The 24,236-nt window shown below is 50.3% G+C and overlaps 1 protein-coding gene across 1 annotated transcript in view; it reads left to right on the top strand.

Annotated features, from left to right (window-relative positions):
- The window catches only part of nrxn2b (neurexin 2b), a gene marked incomplete at its 3' end in the record, with an annotated part of 537,657 nt that overhangs the window by 504,039 nt on the left and 9,382 nt on the right, over positions 1–24,236 (top strand). Inside the window, exons 19-20 of the mRNA XM_084452184.1 lie at positions 19,233–19,552; positions 23,925–24,003. Coding sequence (XP_084308310.1) covers positions 19,233–19,552; positions 23,925–24,003 — 399 coding nt within the window. The remainder of the gene's footprint in view (positions 1–19,232; positions 19,553–23,924; positions 24,004–24,236) is intronic.

The following is a 24,236-nucleotide window of genomic DNA, read 5'->3' as shown; positions in this document are numbered from 1 at the left end:
CAGTCACATGGGCAGTCACTCGGTCAGTCATTCAGTTAGACACTCAGTCAGTCACCTGTCCAGTCACTCGGTCAGTCACTCGGTCAGTCACCTGTCTAGTCACTCGATCAGTCACATGGTCAGTCACTCGTTCAGTCATTCAGTCAGTCACTCGGTCAGTTACCTGTCCAGTCACTCGGTCAGTCACTCGGTCAGTCACCTGTCCAGTCACTCGGTCATTCTGGGACAAAAACCCTCTGGTCCGACTGTCATTTTGAATATCTGCTGACCAACGCTGGCCAAACCTCTCCTCTGTGTCCCTTTTAAACGCACAGGAAGCCAGAGCATCATATAGCTGCGCCACGAACAAAACGCACGGTGAATAATCTCCGGGAAGGGAGTGGCTAAGAAAATGGCGACGGCGTCGCGGGGGCGGGCGCCATCTGTTCGACGGCTGCCCTCCGTTCTCACGCGCAGTGGGAGCGGGTCCTCGTAGACCGAGAGGAGGAGAAGGTTTCACACTCGCTCGCTCGCTCCCTCTAACAGAATGGCTTATTTCTCCCGGGAGGCAATGATCTAGGAGCTGACACGCAAATACAGACACACACACACACACGCGCACACACACACACACACACATGCGCGCACACACACAAACAGCTAGTTTTAGACTCCTAGCCGGCAAGTCGAAGAACATACGCCGTCCTCGTCTCTGGTCAGAACCCAGAGCCCCCGAGGACAATAACGACTACAACAACAACAACAACAACCCCGTTCTGGCGGCGGGGTTCGGGTCCGCCCCCTTCATCCCGGTCTCCAGCGGTTTCCGACTCCCTCCTCGTCTGCGCGCGTTTATACATAACGGCCTCGGGGGGGGCGAGTTCTGTCAGTTTGTTGTTTGTTGATCCTGCGCTTATTTTCCGCTCCACCGTTGTTGTTGTTGTTGTTGTTGTTGTTGTCGACGAGGAAGGCGGTCGCCCCATTTCCGTGTTTTGTCGCCGCTGAGCGCAGGCAGACGAGCTCGCAAACGCAGGCATACACACACACACACATACACACACATTTCCTCTCTGTACTCTTGGTGCTTATTACTCTGCCCTCGCGCCGTCCCCTAGCCCGCCTTCCTTGTTGATTACCGAAACACCTGGGGGCGCCGGCGGGGTTGACGAGGGAGGGGGGAGTGTAATAATAACACGCCCGATAGCAGATGACCCCGGCAGATGACTTTTAATCCCTTAATTGTAATCTAATTACGTTCTGCCAAGTTCTGGTATTCTGCATTCTGCTAATTTAGTAGTCGCCCCTACTCCTCCTCCTCCTCCTCCTTCTCCTCCTCCCTCCCCGTCTCCTTCATCCAACACCATTCTCCCAGGACACTTCCTCGTTCAGTACGCGGCCTAATTAAGCCAATTTATTTATTTTGGGGAATCAAAACAAGGTTCCCGGCGCTCGCGCGCCCCGTCACGTCAGAACAGCGGCGATGTCTCCTGTCGAGGAGGGAAGGGAAGCTGCGGCGCCCACGCCGGCCACTAGAGGGCTCGGGGAGCGGCTCGGACAGCCCCCGCCTCTCCACGCTGGAGGGGGTCGTTCAGTGAAGTGGCTTAGAGGGGGTTAGCGCTCTGTCCCCAGGCTGTCTCCAGAGAGAGAGAGAGACGGAGAGAGAGAGAGAGAGAGAGAGAGAGAGGTAAAGGCGAGGGTATTAGCCTGGGGGGGGGGGGCGGGAGGAGGAATGGGGGATCGGTACACGCCGCGGTACTGATGACTCATCACGCCCACTACTCCCTCTTTCCTGCCCCCCCCCCACCCCAACTACAGCCCCCTCTCTGTCTATCTTTCAACCCCCCCCCCCCCCCCTCCACCTCCTCTCTCATCTCTGTCATCCCTCTCTCTCTCCATGCTCAGCAGCATCTGAACCGGTGTGCACGTTGCGCAACGTAGGAATGACTCAGCAAACCCGCCGCGTCTGACGGCCGCGGGGGTCCGTGTGCATCTCTGTAAGCGCTCGCACACGCGCGTGCGCGCACACACACATGCACACGCACACGCCTCTCCTCAGCCTCGTGTGTGAAAAGGATAGGGAGTGGCCGCTGCAGAGCTGTGTGTGTGTGTGTGTGTGTGTGTGTGTGTGTGTATGTGTGTGTGTGTGTGTGTGTGTGTGTGTGTTGTGTGTGCAGAGGAACGAAGGAGCAGATGAACATGTTTTTCATCCAAAGTGACTTACAATAATTGCATTTTACCTAGGTAGTCAAGTGTACTACTACGCGCCAGAACTCACAAGTGCATCTCCTTTGTAAGCAAGTGACTGAGAGCATAATCTAGTGCTGATGTCAAAGTGCAAGTCGGCTGAATACAAATACAGTAGGTGCTAAGAGGATGGGTCAGGGTAGTACTTCATATACCACCATGGAGTCCCGCCTCCCAGCCTAGCTCCGCACTCTACCTTGACCCTGGAAGCTCATTCCCTACAGTAGCCCCATCCCAGTACATAGTACCCAGTACCCCGACCCAGACCTAGACCCAATATCCCGACCCAGTCCCAGACACAACCACCAGACCTAATACTCAAACCTAGGCCCCATATCCCGACCTAGACCCAGTCCCCCGTAGCCTGGCTTCACCAGCCTGATCACGTGAGCTCACTTTCTGTTCTTTCTCCACACGTAGTCAAGGGACTTAGGGAGATATGAGGCTAAGTTCGTGCAAATTTGTGCAAAAGCACCAGAGCTCCCGGGGTCGCCATGGCGGTCAAATTCAATATGGCCGCTGTCTGAAAAACAGCTTTTGATTATAACTTTTAAACCAGATGAGCTACAAACGCAAACGTAGTGTTTTTTTTAATGTTTTTGACCATGTTGGAATTCTTATGTTTACGATCGGATGTGTCTGGAACCCTAATTTGCATATTTTCAAGATGGCAGCTACCCAAAAATGGGTTTTACCATAATTCTGTGTAATTTTGTGTCTATTTTACAAAATGTTTTACCCACATTGAGTATTATAGAAACAAGGGAAGATCTGGTGAAACTGGTAAAAACAAACATTATATGCATCTTACAGATGCCATATTCTCTCTACGGCGGCCATTACACCTGTATCTCGGGTTCAGGGGGGGGTAGGCGAACAATATTCAAACTGCTGTGAGCCTTTCGGAGCCTGTACCTGTAAGCGTTTTGTTTCTACTTGGAGCCTGCGGCTCACATCGGCGCGAAGTTCACCCGTGGAATTCTTAAATCAGACCACAGGCCTCTGGGCCCACGTGCCCGCACTCCGACCATGGAGTATCATCCCGTGAGCTTGTCTACACGTCCGGACGTTTTACAGCTGTGAAATGATCGAGTGCAGTATGCTAGATATGTAGTGTAGCTTCTGACCGTTGTGTTACATTCGCCCTGCTTCTCTCTCAGAGTGATCTTATTGATCGAAGTGAAATCTCAGGTGGTAGATTTTATATTTTCCACCCTCTCTCTCTAGCGGGAGACAATAGAGGCGTTCAGGCAGGCAGCAGATGTGTTATTATTCTCTGCTACCGCCCTGATTGACATTGTGAAAAGCCAGTTGAAGTGGTGGGTATCCTGAGGGGAGGCAGGGGAGGGAAAGAGGCCATTAAGAGGCTGCATGCCAGCCGTTGGATTAATAGCTGCCTTCCATCCACATACAGCTGGACTGGCCTGCACTGTAATTTAGCCATAATTGGGCTGTTCACCTGAGGAAAGCCGACACGGTGGGAGGTGGGTGCATAGTGCCCAGGACTGTGCAATTGTGCATGAGTAACTGTTTCTGTAGAGCCAGTGTACCCAGCTAAAGAAGTGATGTATTGTGGGCTTGTTACCGAAATTACTCTAATCACCAAACATTAGTAGTCAAACAGTACCGAGGTTCACCTTTGTAAGTCCAAAGCTGGTTACTTTAACTCCAACAGTTACGAGTTTGCACAGTCGGGTTGAAAAGGCATGATAAAATTAAAACACAGCATTATATCCACTGTGGGCGCATCCCAAACATGAATATGTAAAATGCCAGCAACCAATGATATGAGAGGGTTATCAGAGAGTAGGGCAGTTCTACAGGTCAACAGCTGACCTGTATGTGAAGACCCCAGGCCATTGTTTATGACCTTGGGAAACAGCTGCTAGGACATAATCGTCGTAATCGTAAAAATGGTTGAGCAACAACAGGCTTACAAACAGAAGGGCGTATATAAAAACGCTCTCACAAACTCACATATCCATTTAAGTTCTGGTTACACTGGTGTCAGATGTGAAATGCTAAAGATAGATTTGACTGTCTCTATTAGAGGTTGCATAGTTAAAGCAGCGGCAAAGAGTTTTGAGTTTGTGTTGATTTTAGCGCCACCTGTGGACAAAAGCGGCAGTGTTTTCCCATGAGCACCACCGCCTTCCTGTTGTAAAGATCTCTTGCCTAGCGCCAGCCACCAGAATACACTGTGGAAGCCAGCAAACGAAAGAAGCTATTTGTCAGGATGACTAGCGACGACCAGCCGATCAGATATCTATAGAATAACAGAATCTTCTTGCTGATGGACGCGTTTGCTAATGTAGTTCATGTAGAGGCGTCAGTATTAAAATGAGACAGTGAAAAAATCCATGTAGTTCACTGAGTTTGTTTAGTCAGTTTGTTCAGTCCTTTGTGGTAAAAGCTGGGAGATGGGGTTAGAGGATGGAGTGTTCTTTTGGCTCCCCATCCAGCAGCCTGTTTGGCCAGTGTGCTGTCCCTGAGGGCCCAACACTTTCACCCGAGAGTGCTTCTGCCCACGTATCTCCAGCAGAGCAGGTGTAGGACAAAGCTGAACACACACACACACACAGGTACAGTATCTGCGAGGTCTGATACTGGCTCCTCTCCATGTCCTCTGTGAAGACTTCTGGCAGGGGAATGTGGAATTTTTTGAGATAGTGGCCATATTGGTAATATGCAAATGAGGGTGCTCTAGATGGATTCAATCATAAATGAGTATACCAATGTCTTTCTAATGCTTGAAAAAGTGTAAAATGGACACCAAGTCACCAAGCCAAAAGAGTCAAAACTTATAAGCATTAAGCATATATAAGCATAGTACATAAGCATTCTAACGTGTTTCTAATGGTCAAAAACATAAAAAAGACAAAAAGTTTGCATTTGGAGCTCATCTGGTTCAGAAGTTATAGCCAAAGCATTTTTCAGATGGCGGCCATAACATTATTCACCAGCTCAGGCATTCTCGCTAAATCATTAGAGAATGCCCTGTGCTACATCTGGGCCAAATGTGGTGTTTTTGCATGAGTTTGCACGAAAATATCCTTAAGGCCCTCCACTAATATCAGTCTGGTCACGCTCCTATTGTGACTGATTTCCACCCGACCAGATATTTGCTGAACCAATCACAGCCATTTATCTAATATTTTGATTTGAAACGTCTATCCAATTGTTGTTGTTGAGGCCTTTTGATCTACGCCCGTTGATAAATCATCCTTCAAAATCAAAGTTTCCAGACCCTTCACATTTGTTGGGTCTGGCGAAGCCAGTCTGCAGTACCCAGACCTAGACCCAATATCCAAAGCCAGACACAGACCCCAGAACCAACACCAACTCCCGGGCTGCTACCCTCTTCCCCCATCACGTCCATACAGACGGCTCTCAGACAGCAGCACTAGTCACTCAGAGGTTGATTGAAGGGAAAAGGGATGGTACATCGGGCGGGGCTGAGTGTGTTTTAAGTTCGAGGCGATGGAGTGCTGTCGACGTACTGATGAAGGGCCGTTAATGAGCCAAGTGCTGCTGACGAGAGTGTGATTATCCAGCGGAGAGAGACCCCGGCTGGGTGTGAGTTCTTCTGAATGTGTCAGATTAAAAGGGAAATTGTAAGGAGCGAGGATGTATCAGTGGCTTCGGTGAGTGTGAATATGGGTGTTTTTCTCATCGACGGCTCTTTGCGTGGGTTCGAAACAGAAAATGTCTTCCCTGTACTAACCGTGAAATATGTTAGGTTGCTATTTATATGATTCTTAATATGAAATGGTTGATGATGACACTGTATTGAAATGAGTTGAAATGACATGACTGTGATGATGCCAAATGTGTTGTTACAAATGACTGCTGGCTTTGTTTTGGAATGTCTATCAGCTGTTATGTGTTATCAATTATACAAATGTAATTATATTATTTCTAAATTATTCATAAATATGTTTAACTCGTAAAAAAGAAAAAAACATTTAAACCTAAGGTAACTAGAATGCCGAGTCTAACCATCTAAACCAATCCACAAAAAGTTACAAGCACTGCTTCTGCAGTTCATCCTGCAAACCTAAAGCTGATTTTAAAGTTCATAACCTGCTAAACATTTGCCATGTTGCCCTTTCTCTAACCTTTTAACCTTTCAACTTCCAGATTTTTAACCTCTTGAATCTGTCTTCTCCAAATTCTTTAAAGGGAACTTTGATAATGAGCGCCTGGCTATTGCTAGACAAAGAATCCCATACCGACTCGGTCGAGTAGTTGACGAGTGGCTACTTGACAAAGGTAATAAAAATAAACCTTTAACACCACTAATGATCTTAACAAGTTAACCAGGTTAACCAGCGCTCTGGAGGAGGTGCAGGGAACCAGCCAGGTGAACGTGATTGGCTAACAGGTTCCCCTGGGTCACTTGTGTACGATACAGCCAATTAGTGGAATTTGGCGTGGCTCAATTTGGCGTCTGACATTAGTAACAAAATCAAACTATTTGGGTGTATGTCCTCAACATTAACCTCAACATTAATTACTGTTCTCCAACTATTGGAATATTCTTGTCATTTGCAAGTCATCAAAATTGTATCTGGTAACTGGAATCCACCAGAGCATAATTTAATTGAAGAGTCATTTTGTTTGCAATCTAAAGAAGGCATCTGTGGAGCCTCAGACCACCACAGTGATGGATTAAAACAACCAGCGCATGAACCATGACCATGACGCCTTGGGCCTGCATCTCCTCAGAGTTTTAACTCCTATATAACCTCAACCTTGAACTTAACCCCCCAGTAACCTGACAACTGTAATTAGATAAGCTACATGGTTCCTTCTGCTTCTCTTCCTGTGTCTTTTGTTTGCTGTTGTGAATTTTCCTTAATTATGATGATTATATTCAATTAATAATTACCCAAACTGATGGCTTGTAGGAAAACACCTCGTACCATTTGACAGTGGAGAAAAGTAGCCACGTGAAAGCCATTAAAAGTTAAAGGGACTACTGAAGTTTTTCTGTTCAGTGACAAACATGTCGTGTCGGCGATAAATCCGCCGCCAAACGACGTTTCGGTCAGTGGTTTGGACGAGATCCCAACCCATAAGTGACAATCCTTTAACCCTTTGAGTGCCAAAAAACGTCCCAACCTCTTTCTGTCTGGTGTCGCGTGTTTGTTTCTGCTGAAGGTGGTTGATTCTAACAAGTCCCAGAACGGAGGTCTGGCCATCTGTCTGTTCTTCCCCATACCCCTGTCATTCCAGCCCTCTCTGGCCACACATCATACATCCTTTAATGTTGACATACTGTAAACAGCTTAATTCTCAACATGCATTAGGCATGTTTCGGATACGCCATCTCTGAAAGTCTGCACAGATTGTGATGAATTGGAGAAATGGAATGCGCCTAGTTGGTCATGCATACAAATTAAGGACATCTTAAGGGGTTGACTAATTGTACATTTAAATCACAAAGGCCTCACCCAAACACTGCACATTGTTTTCTGTTTGTGTGATTAATACGAGGCGCAGTAATGAATTAATAACTGTTTACAGCATTTGCTGATTAGCTTTGGGGCGTACTGTCTTTGAAAATACTATATAATGCATGAACAGGAACTCAAAAGACATTTAGTTTATCACCCAAGAGCTATAGATTAAGTATTAATTTGACAATTAAGAGATCAATTGAGCATTTGCATGTTTATTTTACAAGAACAACTCAAATATTCCTTTGATATTGAAAATCAACTCCCTTTTAACTGAGTATTAAGGACTAAGTCATGCAGAGAGCATCTGAGCCATCCAAACACAAGCACCCAGATGGTACAGTAGAATGATAGAAAATCAAAAGAAAATTACCTCTACTGAAGAGACTATTGATGGTGGGTTTAGATGATTTGATGAACAGAATGGAACTGCATCTCAGAATAGAATCACAAGTACATTCACCTTGATTGAACTTAACTGAGATATCAACTGAGAGAAAAACAGTTCCAAACCAAGTGTGAAAGATAGCTTAGAAGATCAGAGTGAGGTTGAACCTTCTCGTAAGCCAAGCTAGAGGCGGAGGACATTTCTCGGCTCAAAGGGTTAAAGCTTGTTTGTGGCTTTGATATGGAAGCAGACAGAGAAAACGAGACTCCCCCCCCCCCCTGCAGAATTGAACCACCTAACAGCAAACCAAACCCCACTCACATAACCCCTGAGGGCCGTCGTCTTCTCCACACATCTCCCCACTCATTGTGTCCACAGAGGGGCAGCAAGCTGTTGCTATTAGATCTAAGTGACTAGCAGTCGGTCTGTCTCTCCCTCTGGGCAGCAGACAGCAGACAGGAACGCCCTCAGGTCTAACTCTGTAATAAACAAGTCTAATGTTTGAGCGCAATTGGAATTTGCCATCAAATTCTGCTGCTGTATATCTACGGTAGGACCTTGGTCAGGCTATGAAGCTAGACAAAAGCTTTGTCAGGATAAATAAACAGCTAACTAAGTGCTAACCCCCCCCCCCCCTTTAAAACAGACCAGGCGTTGCCAGACAACCCTCCCCTCACCTGTACAACCTGCCCCCCCGCCCCCAAAAACAAGAACCGCTCACAAAACTCAGAGGGTTAAAATGAAAAAATGAACTGAAAAACAAATTCTAAAGTTTCTAATTGATGACATTTTGACATTTTGGGGTTGAACCCAGCAATCATTCCAATGCTTATTTGAGCAGAAGTTACAAGAATAAGGTCCCTTTAACATTTATTGTTTCATAATTGAAGCAGCGAAAAGTGATTTATAAATGTAACACAAATGTATTGATTCCTGTGCTGTAAGTGATGTGTGGAGTGAAAGGTGAAAGGTGAAAGGTGGTTGTACATCAACGGGATGCTGGGTATGAGTGGTACAGTAACAGTTCAACAGAGGGTGGTCACATGCTTCACTTCTCTTGACCAGAGTGCACCAATCACATCAGCCCTGTGTGTCTCCTTCCCCAGTCCGTTTGTGGGTCAGTGGTCAAGTCTGTCAAACAGATTGGCCGCTGAGGGCTTTTCCCTCGTTCATGGATTTTACTTTAGCTCGTCAGTAGAAGTAAGAAAATGTGCCATGCGGAAAAAAAGGTACGTGGCTTACATTCACACAGCCGAATCGATGCTCCGGACAGACATCAGGGCTAAGAACAGCCGGGTGCAGCATCAACAGCCCAACAGCGGAGCTGTGCTGTGGTAAAGTGCCGATCTCTTTTCTCTCTGCCCTCCAGACGTTGAGTCAGATCAGAGTGAACACCTCGGGTCGTGTCTTCGCCTGGCGCGTGAATCCAAAATGGCGGTCGATGGGGTGAAAGAGTCCCCAAAGTTTTTTAACGGCTCAATCCAAACCAAACGCGCCTTTCTTCACCTCAGATCCAGCAGATCCTCTCGTCTGACAGCTTTAACCCCCCCCCCCCCCCCCCCCCCCCGCCTCCTCTTCGTCTCCCTCTCACCTTCCACGCCTTTGCCAATTTTCTCTGAAACTTGGCTGTGCAAACCCGAGATGACACCACCCTTTCTTTAGAGCAGAGAGGATGGGGAAACGGCCTCCTAATCTCACAGGCGGGAATCAATTGTCCCTTGTTCTCTTCCGTAACCAGTAAACATTCCGACTTTCAGACGATTGGTTTCCTGGTCTCCTCACATAAACCCTCTGCTACGGTGCAGGCAGCTGTACACAATGGATGCCGTGGGCCGTAAGTGGGCCTCGTTCTGGGTTCCGTTTGAAATGTCTAAACACGTCCTCGTAGCTATCTCTCTCGATAGGTGAACGCACATGCTTAAATGGCGTTTAGCTGCACACTAGGCTTGTGGCGATTGTCGTGTTACAGGTGTTATTCGGGTGTGTGGGCATACACAGTGCATTCATCGAGTCATTTCCTTCCCACCCCCACGCCGTCGGTTTACCCATTTAGTTAATTTTCACATATCAGCGCCCGCTCAAAAAATCTGACAACAAATGCAAGCATCATGGAATGTTCTTCCCATTTCAATCCAGTCAAATATACAGATGTCCCACCCACCTCCAACACAAATGATATCAGTAGTCAGCATAGACATGTTAATTTTGCTTCTCTTCGCGGGGGACAAATCACGGGATGCTAATAGGATTTTGACACATACACACACACTATGTGTCATCAATCAGTGTGATCTGACTCTCTCAATCTCCATAAAACTATAAACCAGTGTTAGCTTCTAAGCTAGCCAGCTACCTTATGGCTAGCTATCTTATGGCTATAGCCTCTCGTGGCTAGCTAGCTAGCTAATGTTAGCTGCTGGCCAGCTAATGTTAACAGCTAACCTAGCCCCCGAGGAGAGGCTGTTGCCATAAGCTAGCTGGCTATCTTATCCTAGCAGCGTTCTGTTCATAAAAATACAGATTTACAGAGGTGCTGTCATGAGTAGGTCTATGCTGAATTTTACGTTGTATGCCTCAACGCTTCCCTGCAAATGCGCAATCACAGTAAAATATAAATATTAGGACCTAAACTCAAGTAATACCGGTGGTGACATGGGTTTTAGTCATGGGCTTTAGTCAGTGGGAACAAAATCCACTCCATGACATCCCTACTACCTACTCAGTGTCTACTCTCTGTGACGTCTCCAGGGCTGTGAGGAAGAAAGATTGCATTTGTAGAGAATCGGGACAGTGCCCTGCGCTTATGGATGAGTTAAAACCCCCGTGAAGATGTCCAGAACCTGAAGACATGTCCTGGAACTGGTGTATTGTGGGTACACGAGTCCGGAGAGAGCAGGAGGGATCGAGGGAGAAGAGGAGGACGAGAACAACAAGGCCTCTCTCTCTGGCCAGGTGGCCAGCTGCATAGCCAGCGAGCAGGCTTTAATGATCAGTGCTTAATGGCCTGATTCGAGCCCCCCCCCCCATTTTAATCGAGAACGATCGAGTTCTTCCGCTCGATACGGAGCCCGGGCCCACATCGACTGTCGGCCGCCTGGGCGCCGGGCCAGAGCCGGCCGAGCGTGTCTGACTTCATAACGCAGATTTCTCACGCCGGCCCGCACCGGAGGTTGGTTAGGTACAACCACCCCCCCCCTCCAGACCGCCCGTGATGAGTATATCCAACACTCCCTTCCTCGCCAACTCCCGCTATTTCTTCATTTTCTCTTTCTGAGATTACTGTGGATTCGAAAATAGGGTTCTCTGTGTAAATAGGGTGTCGGTGCAAGATGCCAGCTCATCATCGCCGGGGAAACGCGGCCAGGAGACTTTGGGCTTGCCGTCTTGAGTGAAATTACAATTTGCCGTGTTAAACGGCCTAGAACGGCTCTGTCACAGCTGGGGCGCTGTAAACAAAATGGAAGGGGAATGTCCTCAGCTAAACCCTGTGCCTCTTTTCTCCGTTTTTTTTTTGTCTACGTGTAGCGATAGCGGCGGTTGATCGATGGCTCAGCCCTGTCAGACACGGAGTACTGAACTCCAAGTGTTCCACTCTACAGTAACTCTTCCTGTCAGTGTCTCCCTGTATCCAAGCCCCCCAACCAAAGGCCAAAGGGGGGCCCCACTTTTTCCTCAGAACGCTCGAATTCCCCACTGTTGAGTGAGGGAACCGCAGACGAGAGCAGAGCCTAACAAATAAACACCCAATCAAATAGCCCAAACGGCGGCACTCTCACAACAGAGGATCATGGGTAAAAAAAACTCATCCCGCCCTCTCCCTGATGACAGCGAGGACACGGAACGGCGTGGGGAAGCAGAGAGAGAGAGAGAGAATGGGAACCGCGCCGACCACCCACACCCAACCCCCCCCCGCTACGCCACAAGCACTCGCCCCGGGCCACTTTCATCGCCAGGCAATCTGCGCCTCAGCCCGTCCGAGCGCACAGCCCCGGCCCCGCCCCCTCGCCGCCTCTTGCGGGGCTCAGCTGGTAATTACCCGCTGCGGCTCATCAGGTGCCAGCGCCGCCCCCCCCCCCCTACCCGTCTCTCTCTCTATATTCTCTCTCTTCTCTCTCTATTCTCTCTCTTCTCTCTCTATTCTCTGTTCTCTCTCCTCTCTTCTCTCTATTCTTTCTCCTCTCTCTCTATTCTCTCTCCTCTCTTCTCTCTATTCTTTCTCCTCTCTTCTCTGTCTCTCTTCTCTCTCTCTCTTCTCTCTCTTCTCTCTCTTCTCTCTCTCTCTCTTCTCTCTCTCTTCTCTCTGTCTCTTCTCTCTCTTCTCTCTCTCTCTTCTCTCTTTTCTCTCTCTCTCTGTTTCTCTCAACTCCCATCTCTCGCGGCGATCAACCACGGAGGTGGATGCATGGATGTGTCTCGGCGGACTACGCCCCCGCAAGTGAGGAGGCGAGCGGTGACATGGCGAGCGGTGACATGGCGAGTGGTGACATGGCGCACTAGAGCAGGTTTCCAAAAAGAAACAAAATGGACTCCCCCCCCTGGCTGTGATTGTGTGATTACAGCTAGGCAGGAACAGGAGGGGGGAAAAAGCCATTAGGAGGAGGGGGGATTGTTTTAAGACTCACTGGAGCTCGATCAGTCCTACGTACAGTCGGTACGTTCGGCGCTCACTTGCCTGCTTCCTGTCTGTCTGTTCCAGTAGCTCCCTCCCTCGTCGTCCTCTCCTTTCTCTCGCCGACCAATCAAAAGGCGTCGTTTTCCTCCGTCTCCTCCTCCTCTCGTCCTCTCCTTGCGTGCGTTTAAAACGCTCTCCCTCCCTCCCTCTCTCTCTACATCCCCTGGCCGGATGACGTGCTATCCTCATCCCCGCCGTCGTCCTCTTGGTTCCGCTCTCCCCTCGTTCTCCGTCGCCCCTGTCACCTCAGATGTCCCAGCTCCCCCTCAACCTCCAGTCCTCCTCATCCTCTCATTCTCTCCTTCGACTTCACAGATCCCTGCGTCTCTCTCAATCTCTCTCAACCCCGAGAGAGATTATAGCAATATAGAGTGGGCGAGTGGGTAAAATGTCTCCCTCTATCAACCTGTCAAAATGGATCAAGCCCCCTCACCCTGTCAAAATTGATCAATCCCCCCTAAAAACTTGCATGGCCCCAAAAAATTTAAAATGCACGCATTAGCCACCAGCTCTACCCCATGAACCTGGTCTTATTTAACCGTCGCGGGGGTTATCGCTTAGGGACGTCGGATGAGGAAATTACAGGGTATTGGGGTGGTGTGTGGGGGGGGGGTGCTATCTCGCTTCTCAGCCCCCCAATATTGATTACCTGTCTGCTTCTCTGAGCTTGTTGCATTCAGATGCACATTAGAGATTGAAATATCGACCCCCGCCCGCTCACCCCGCCCACCTTGCGATCCGAGGAGTCTCTGTAATGGAACGCCGTCGAAAAACCGGATCATCGGCCGCCTAAGCCTCCCCTGAGTGATTTGTCGGAGGCGGCGGCGTGCGCCCCTGCCCCGTTTTCACCCAAATGCCCCGTTTGAAGACCTAGGAACCGCTCATCGGCGCGCTGATCTCTTCCTTTCCTGTGGTCCGCCGAGCGGCCGGGACTGAGCCGTGCCACGCCCGCGACACCGCCGGCGCGTTCTGTGCGTTCCGTTTCTCCCGGCCCGCGCTATTCTTATCCCGGGTCAGCCAGGCGGCCTGCCACCCCCGGGGGAGCGTACGAGTCCCAGCTTGTTGGCTCCGTCTCCCAGGAGGACGGGGAACCAGCGGGGGGGGGCGTGAGGATCCGGCCGACGCGGGCGGGGGAGAACGGCCAACGCGAAACGACGCTGTAGCGGCAGAGAACTAAATGTGGGTTGAGAGAGAGAGAGAGAGAGAGAGAGAGAGAGAGAGAGGGAAGCCTAAATAATAGCATATATACATGTGAGAGAGAGGGGGGGAGAAAGAGAAGGATGAGAGAAATGGTACAACAATGAAAAGAAAGAACAACAGAGAGAGATACGTATATAGAGAGGAAGAGTGTCAAGGGGGGGAGAGCAAACGGGAGAGAAAGAGGGAGGGAGGGAGAGACAGAGAGCGAGAGAAAGAGAGACAGAGAGGGAGAGAGAGAGGGAGATACAGAGAGAGAGCGAGGGAGAGAGAGAAAGAGAGACAGAGAGAGAGGGAGAGACAGAGAGAGAGGGAGAGACAGAGAGAGAGCGAGGGAGAGAGAGAAAGAGAGGGACAGAGAGGGAGAGACACAGAGAGAAAGGGAGGGAGAGACAATGAGAGAGAGAGAGAGACAAGCCAAGCCCCCATAAGCCCCATCGTCCCTGTCCCAGCACGTAGGGGACATCCATCACTCCGGTGTGGGGCCGAAGCTCATTAGGCGCCGTGCGTGCCGTCCTCGTTGGCTCGTTAACGAGCGGCGCAGGCTGCCGGTGGCCGAGAGCGAGGCCCCTTCTCAGAGCCCCCAGCGCGGGGGCCTCTGGCTGTTAAACACCCATCATCGGAGGGGCCCCGGGGAGCAGGAGATAGCGGCGCCAACGCCCGAACACAAATTGGCCCAATAAAGCCTTATCAGTAGAGGCCCCCATCGCTGTCCACTGCTTACACACACACACGCTTGACAACACACACACACACAGTTGGAACCTCACATACACACGGACGCACACGCACAATCGCATATCATCACGCAGATGCGGAGTCTATCACCCACTCAGAGTAAGCGCTTAACACGCGCACACACACACACACACTTTGAATGGCCGCCTATCGGGCAGGTCAAGGTCATCTCACTGACACCTCTCAGACACGCTAAGTAAGTTATCACGAACACACACAAACACAGCCACACACACACACACTCAAACAGGGCAGGCTGTATCATATTAAACTGTCTGATTGCTTGTCAGGCTGAGATCTCATTCCAGGGCCTCTCTCTCGCCTGCTTGAAATTGGCTCCAAAGCCGCACGCCAATTTTGATTTCACCTGGCGGGTCCCCCCCCCCCCCCCCCTTCCGAAACAATCACTTCATCAGCGTCTGGTTAGGAGGCGCATCCCAGATCGGGGGCGGCCCGCAACGCAAGCGCTGATCCTCGCCTCCTGGCTCGGGGGGGGGGGGCACCTTCCTCTCTGACCGCTTTCGGGTGACGGCGCCGCGCCTGACCGCTCCGCCGGGCGCTTTCTCTCCGGTGTTTACCGATGGCGGTGCCATCGTGTACGTTCGCGCAGGCGCCACTCTACCTCGCTCATGTTCCCGAGTTCGTTGCCGTCTTGTCAAGGGAGGGGAGATAACGTTTTCTCAGTTATTTCTCAGTAGTAACTATGCATACGTACTTTAAATCCTCGATGTTGTCGCGCTGCACTTCGGTTACGTTGAGCTTCCACAGAGGACGTTGTGTTATTCCTTTTATACTACATAAATCAGTAATACCTCTCCTGTCCTGAAACACAAGGTCTTATTGGCTGAGATACCCCGTGGTAATGTAAGCTGATAGGGAGATCGTACCCGGGCATACGGACTATGTCTGTCTGGGACCCCCCCCCCCCGAGAACATGCCTGGCAGGTGGAGACAGCACCTCAGAAACAGGAGACCCCCCCATGGGCTGATGGGTGTGTGTGTGCGTGTGTCCTCTGGTCAAGGGCATTGAAGTGATGATACCCTCGCACAGAGAGTGGAAACTAGTGTGTGTATGAGAGAGATTATACCAACGTGTGTGTGTGTGTGTGTGTGTGTGTGTGTGTGTGTGTGTGTGTGTGTGTGTGTGTGTGTGTGTGTGTGTGTGTGTGTCTGTCTGTCTGTCTGTACGCACGCAAGTGAGGCCACGCAAGCTCATACAGTACGTTTGAGCCGTGCGCCCACACGTGTCGTGTTCTCTTCTGTTTTCCTTGCTGATGTCTGACCTGACCAGCCGTCTTCTGCTGCTTCCCTCATAGCATCATTAAACAGAAAACATACTCCCAGACCACACAGAAAATTTACTCCCAGACCACACAGAAAACATACTCTCAGAACACCCAGAAAATATACTCTCAGAACACCCAGAAAATATACTCCCAGAACAAACAGAAAACAATACAGATCACATAGAAAACATACTCCCAGACCACACAGAAAATATACTCTGAGAACACCCAGAAAATATACTCCCAGAACACACAGAAAACAATACAGATCACATAGAAAACATACTCCCAGACCACACAGAAAATATACTCCCAGTCCACACAGAAAACTTACTCCCAGACCACCCAGAAAATATACTCCCAGATCACACAGAGAACATACTCCTAGATCACACAGAAAACATACTCCCAGATCACACAGAAAACATACTCCCAGATCACACAGAGAACATACTCCCAGATCACACAGAAAATATACTCCCAGATCACACAGAAAACATACTCCCAGATCACACAGAGAACATACTCCCAGACCGCACAGAAAACCTACTCCCAGATCACACAGAAAATATACTCCCAGGTCACAAAAATACTCCCAGACACATAAAACAAACAGATGACACAGAAAACATACTCCCAGATCACATAGAAAACATTTAGATCACACTGAAAACATACTCCCAGATCACACAGAAAACATACTCCCAGACCACCCAGAAAATATACTCCCAGACCACACAGAAAACATACTCTGAGAACACCCAGAAAATATACTCCCAGAACACACAGAAAACAATACAGATCACATAGAAAACATACTCCCAGACCACACAGAAAATATACTCCCAGTCCACACAGAAAACTTACTCCCAGACCACCCAGAAAATATACTCCCAGATCACACAGAGAACATACTCCCAGATCACAGGGAAAACTTACTCCCAGACCACCCAGAAAATATACTCCCAGATCACACAGAAAACATACTCCCAGATCACACAGAAAACATACTCCCAGATCACACAGAGAACATACTCCCAGATCACACAGAAAATATACTCCCAGATCACACAGAAAACATACTCCCAGATCACACAGAGAACATACTCCCAGACCGCACAGAAAACCTACTCCCAGATCACACAGAAAATATACTCCCAGGTCACAAAAATACTCCCAGACACATAAAACAAACAGATGACACAGAAAACATACTCCCAGATCACATAGAAAACATTTAGATCACACTGAAAACATACTCCCAGATCACACAGAACATACTCCTAGATCACACAGAACATACTCCTAGATCACACAGAAAACATACTCCCAGATCACACAGAAAACATACTCCCAGATCACACAGAAAACATACTCCAAGATCACACAGAACATACTCCTAGATCACACAGAAAACATACTCCCAGATCACACAGAACATACTCCTAGATCACACAGAAAACATACTCCCAGATCACACAGAAAACATACTCCAAGATCACACAGAAAATATACTCCCAGGTCACACAAAACATACTCCCAGATCACACAGAAAACATACTCCCAGATCACACAGAAAACATACTCCCAGATCACACAAAACATACTCCCAGATCACACAAAACATACTCCCAGAACATAGTGAGCGAGACAGAGCCGCTACAGAGCCGTAAACATTAAGCCTGGTCGTTATGGGAGCAGGGAGTCACAGTACCTCAGAGGCCTCTGATGGACCTAATGATCTAACGATGGCGTGACGTGGGTAATGGACTGTCTGAATGCGGTATTTTAATCCCCGAGACATCTGCAAACATCACACCCACACACGCTGGCGCATGCATAAGTATCACATCTCTGCTCTCTTAATTGAAAGAAAAACGAACCATTTTCTAGTCGTCTCCCCACCTATGGGACGTCTGGCCTCTGTGGGTTCACATGTCAACGTGCTAGAGAGCCTCCTCACAGGATGGATTACACACACAATCCCATATACTGTCTGCACACACACACACATACACACACACACACGCACACACACACACACACACATACTGTACACACTATCCAGTTTTCTTGCTATACCAACACCAGGGAGACGATCTTTTATACACACACACACACACACAGATTTGCCTAGTATCCCTTTCACACACGCGCGGCGCACACACTCACACTCCCAACAGGGATTGATTAATCCATAAAGAGACCTCTTCTTCCTTCTCCTCCACTAGTAATGACCTCACCGAGTGTCTTTTTAAGCCACTTCTTCCAAACAGTATCCTACAGTCCCCCCCCCCCCCCAACCCCCCCACGATCTGACCCTTGACCCACAGGAGGCCTATTAGTAAGATTAGATGTCATCCAACCCAGTCTCTGCTCTGGTTGGCTCATCACAACACTTCCACCGGGACCCAAGTGCATGATGGGAACACAGTTAGAAAAGGACTGACATCAGCAAAGATTAAAATAAAGTGGAGAAGAACACCTCCCTCCCTCCCTCCCTCTCTCCCTCTCTCCACCCCCAACCCCTGGTGACTCCCTCCCCTCCTCTTCCCTCCCTCCCTCTCTCCAACCCCCAACCCCTGGTAGCACATTAGTGCCAGGCCATGATAATAGCTGCACCCCTCACCGTCCCCCCCACCTGTCCACCCGTCCACCCCCGGTGCATAGCAATGACCGGCAGGGCGACAGCTCTTGAATTAAACATCCCTCCCCCTCCCCCCCTCCAAAAAAAAAGAGGGTTATATTATTATTTCCTGGTCTCTTCCTCCGGATAGGAAAGGTTTTATTTCCCGTTGGAGGAACGTCATCGCCGGCACAGTTGAGGAGCTGTGGGGGGGTCAGCGACCCGGGGGGCTGGCATCGCTGTAATGTATTCCATCTCGCCAAATTAGATGCGTTTCTCCCAGCCAGTTTCGGCCCCGGAGTCATCCCAGTCCCCCCCCCCCCCCCCCCGCAATGTATTTGCCTGAGTGGCTCCGCTCGTGCCGCTATAGCCCCGTAATGGCCGCCACCTGTGCCGAAAGAGGACCAGTCTCCATTGAGTGCTACCAGGGGAATGTCCCCATGTTGTGTGTGTGTGTATTTGTGTGTGTTTGTGTTTTACGTGTGTGTGTGTGTTTCTGTGTGTGTGTGCGTACGCGTGGGTGCTTTGGGTAGGACACCAAGCGACTGAAACTGATCTCTTCCTCGTCACCTCTCTCTCTCTTTTTCTATCTGTTTTTTCGTTTCTCGTCCCCCCTCCCCCCCCCCGGCTCCTCCCCCAGGTCGACAGCTGACCATATTCAACAGCCAGGCGTTCATCAAGATCGGCGGCGAGAAGGGCCGCCACTTCCAGGGCCAGATCTCGGGCCTCTACTATAACGGGCTGCAGGTGCTCAAGCTGGCGGCCGAGGGCGACGCCAACGTCCAGGCCCAGGGCAACCTGCGCCTGGTGGGCGACGTGCCCTCGGTGCTGACCACCGACACCACGTCCACCACGCCGCTGGCCGACATGTCCACCACCATCATGGAGACCACCACCACCATGGCCACCACCACCACACGCAAGCAGCGCTCCCCCACCATGAGGGACAGTGTCACACAGGTGAGAGGGGGCGGGGGTGGTCAGGGGAACCGGGACTGGTTGGGTTGGGCTGGGGTCGAGGTTGGGTCGGCGGGGGGGGGGGGGGGGGGGGGTCAAGTCGATTCGTCTCCATCCACGCCGACGGAGAGCTCGGTGTTGATTCCGTCCGTGGACGCGTCACTGACGAGGGCTGTTGGCGATACGAATAGATCCTGTCTGGACATGTTCACCCAGCCGGGCCGGTAGCGCGATGTGCCCTGCTACCGAGAGGAGGCGGAATCCGAACCCGGGAAGGGCGGTCGGGAGGTCAAAACGTTTACAAAACTAGCACTTTTGAGAAAGTCTGATAATTGCTCTACCACCGTTTTGGTCATACAATGGATGTGGGTGGGCACCGTGAAAAATCATTCAAAAAAACATGTTAAACTCTCAATTTCAAACTTATTTTTTCTAGAAGCATTCAGGGGGAATGAGACACACTCGCCGACTCATCGGTGGATTTGGCAGTGTGGCGAAGGTATTCAATTAGAGTGTAGAATTACAGTTGCAGAAATTGAGGGTTTGAAGTTACAGTTACAGAAATGGAGGGAACCCTGATTGCACAACGGGCTTGTTAAGCTCCATCCTTGTCCTGTGAAGATTACCAGCGAATAGCTGAAGAACCACTCTGACCTGTCTCCTTTGACAACTGCGACAGAGCTCTTTATATCTGGAACACCACTTTCATTCCAGCTCCCTCCCTCCCTCCTTATATCATCTCTCTCTTTGTCTCTTTTTCCTGTACTCCATCTCTTCCTCATTTCCTCCCAGACCTCCCCCCATCCTTCTCTCTCTCTCTCTCTCTCTCTCTCACTCTGCCTCTCTCCTACATCCTCCTAACTCACCTCACCTCACTTTCTCTTTTCAGACAAAAACACCAGAGTTTATTACTGGACTAATAGGTTCTGTAGGGGGCTAGGGGGGGCAGGGGGGCAGTGAGGGGGTCGTATCTGTAGAGACGGGTAGGAGACTCAAACAACGCCTTTCCTAAGTGAATCTTAGCTTTGGGATGATTGTTATCCTTTTCTGTTGTTTCTTATCCTTTTTTGCCCCGCTGGCCACTCTTATGTGGCGTTTTTATGAAAGCGTTTAGAGAGGAGTGGAGATCAGAGACATTTGATCAGAGACATTGGGTTCTGGACTAACATCCATGGGGACCCAGCTAGCAATCATTTGTTCTTAAGATGTTCTAAGAATGTGAAAACATTAGCAGAACGTGTTGGGAACGTTCCCCAATGTTGTGGGAGCATTCCCTGCTAGCTGGGGAGGCTTTGTCCTTCCAGGGTGACGCAACTGCCCTTTTGATTGGGCAGTTCAGGGACCCCAGTCTCCAGATGGATTACAGAGGACGTCACATGACCTTATATATCCCATTACCCTCCCCTTTCCCCCTCAAGGAAACGTGAGATCAATGTAACCCACACTCACAACACATATGTGACTCACAACATCGCCTGGATTAGAACCCGCAATCTCTAGGGGCATCGGAACATGTCCTCTGTTGCTGTGTTTGAGCCTAGAGTTACAGTTCGACGCTCGCGTGGACGTATATAATAATGTCCCACGATGCTATCTCAGACTCTTTTTTGCCTTGGGCTGCTTTGGTGTCACGACTGTTAACAACAAGCTCCCGTACTGTAGCAGCAGGTTAGCTAGTCAAGGAGTCGACAGACAGGAAAACACCCGAATTGCCCGTAGACATTCTAGGATTCTCTGAGCTGTGAAGGAGAGATAGTATTGTAGAGGGAGTGGAGCCCACACACTTATATCACACTATAGACTTCTTTATTATACAAACAACGTTTCGCTCATGAGATCGTCGTCAAAGAAAGATAGTCTTCCTGCTCTCGGTTGTAGTCATTGTAGCTGTGGCTATCATTGATTCATCTAATGTGTTTACCTTCTGACACTGATGCCCAAAACAAAGTCATAACATTAGTATCCTACCTTGAATTATGTATTTTATGACCCCCTCATATCCCATGCTCACCCCTTAATGAACAAGCTTCTCTGTTCTGCGTCGATGGCCCAAAGAACACAATGCTATGAGGGCCGCTCTCCCGAACGAGCGGCCATTAACGAGCGAGTCGCTCATCCAGGTTCCCCGGGAGGTGAGCGCGCGGCGCGATGCGAACGCAGCTCGAACGCTCCCCTTTATCCAGCCATGCTCATTAAGGTGAATGGTTTGTTGGGCTTATAGCTGTCTAATGCAGCCCGGAGGGACCTACAGCTCCATCATTATGAAGTACCAGGTCCCCTTTTGCCCTGCTAATGGCCGACGTGTCGTTCTCGCGGTCCAGAGAGCCCGGACTACATTTCCCAGATGAATGAGGGGGGAGGGAGAGGATGAGTACGAGTGTTACACGTGGGGAGCGTAGGCAGAACCGGGTCGAAATACCACCTGAAGTCTTTTCGCCGACTTCAGCCTTGGGCTGGATTTCGGCTGGAGCGCCAGGCGGATGGGATTTGCAATCAGGGGGACGGACCGTTGGGCTCCATTGCGCCAGACAAGATGAATCAAGCACAGATACGACATAAGTGACAGGATGAGGGTCAGCGTTAAGCACAGGGAATGGAGAAAGAGAGAGAGGGTGAAAGAGGTCAGGAAGAGAGAGAGAGAGAGAGAGAGAGGGTGACAGACGACAGCGAGAGGAAGAGAAGGGGGGCACAGCGTCGAGCGCAAGAAAAAGACAGACCTAAAACGAGGTGACAGAGAGGGGAGCGCGGGGGGGGGGGGGGGGGGGGCTTTGAGATAGCGACAGCGAAAGAGGCCGCCCTTAAAATTCCCCCCGACACTCCATCGGCGAACGACTTAGCGGCCCGTTCGAGCCAAAAGGACGCGGGGATCGTCACACCGCACGTTCAACAGCCACCGGCGGTCCCCTCCACTTCCTGTTTCCTGGGCCAGTGACCTGATTGGATGGTTGAGAGGGGGGGGGGGCGGTACTCTCCAGTTCCTCTACGACTCACAGTCACACGCCCCAAAAGATTAGTCGTGTTTACATTCTAGTGTTCAGCCTGTTCTCTCACGCCAACACACGTCACATTAGTCAGGGCGTGTACAGTACACGGAACTCTAACTGCCGGGGTTTATCACGCTCGAATGGGTCTCCCCCTGGACACGCATGCTGTAACATAATGATATGCACACTCATGCAACAGGCACTCGCACACACTGTACCACGCTCGGCTAATAGGCTATCGCGGGGCGTCCATGGTGAAATATTGCGGCACAGCAAATATGGTAATCGTGTGTGTGGAGGAGAAGAAGGCCCAATTTCAATTTATCCAAACCCTCTAAGCTACCTTGCCGAGGCTTTGATCATTAAGGGAAATGCTTTGATGGGATGAAGGAACATGGCGCCTTTTGAAGTGTCCGCACCCCCACACCCACCCTCTGCCAAGACTAGCTAGCGTTGTTTGTTCTTTTAAAGAATGAGTCATCAGTTCCTAACCTGAGCGCAGTTCTGTAACGTTGGGTGGTGATTAGAGGGGGAGCTAAGAGTTTCGCTCTGCTCCTCCGCCTCCAACACAGCTACCGTTTCCGGCGTCCTCACGTAACCTCCAGGTTGACCTTCGGTTGGGTCGCGCGCTATGCGACGTTAGCGACGCATCTTCTCGCGCCGCCGCGCGAAGGGCGGGTGCGGTCGAGCCTGGGGGGCCGAGAGCTAAGGGCGTGTGTGATGTCATCATTGAGCCCGCCCGACAGATGCCGGTAGTTTGGAGTGCGTGCACACACACACACACACACACACACACAGACCATTAATACTGTAAGTGAATGCATTGAGGCTGGGGATGAATTATTTACAGCTGCGCTCCCTCCCCAGACAGCAATCCGATCAGGGCCATACGCAGGCCAGATCTGGCACTTGTGTCTTAGTTCCGGCCCATATATGGCCCAGATCCGCCTGCTATCTGGGGCAATCCCATTAACCGGAGGCCCCCTGTGGAGAGAGAGACCGACGACGATGCAAAACCAGCGCACGTACTGTATCTACAGGACAAAAGATAGGTATAACAAAATGGCTGAAACCACCGGCCTCCTGCTGTGATAACGGCGAGCGTCGGAGGCGATGACGGAGGCAATGACGCGGTGGCGCAGGCGTCTCGTTCTTTCCCGCGGCGCTTCCGACACGTTCTTCGCAGGCCTTCATCATCGCCATGGCTCGAACTCCGAAGACCGTTATTATGATAGTAGCCCGGAGAGCTGGGTGTTTTTTGAGGGGAACTTTCATGTCGTCACGTTATGATAACCCGCTCTTTCTCTCTCCCACTCCCTTTCTATCCTCCCCTCTTCCTCCCTCCTTCCATCCCTCCCTCCTTCCCTCCCTGCCTCTCCGTCCGGCCGCAGAACACGGATGACCTGTTGGTAGCCTCGGCAGAGTGCCCCAGCGACGACGAGGACCTGGAGGAGTGCGAACCGGGAAATGGTGAGTCCACTCCGGGGGGGGTTTCCCCGTCCGAATACCAGGGGCGTCCAAAGACAGACCCACGCACACGCGCCATTTTTTTCTTTCTGCGCTCTACTCTGTGAACTCACGACCCCTCCCTATATGCAGCTCTGATTGGCCCGGCGTGCGTAAACCCGCCTGCTTCTCTCGCTGGAGGCGGGTCAGAAGCGGCGGCGCGTCCTCCTCCGATTGGTCAGCAGCTGGCGTCGGTC

This window comes from Borostomias antarcticus (genome assembly GCF_949987555.1).
Source record: "Borostomias antarcticus genome assembly, chromosome: 17".
NCBI classification, from domain to species: Eukaryota; Metazoa; Chordata; class Actinopteri; order Stomiiformes; family Stomiidae; genus Borostomias; species Borostomias antarcticus.
This window is presented reverse-complemented; position numbering and strand designations above follow the sequence as displayed.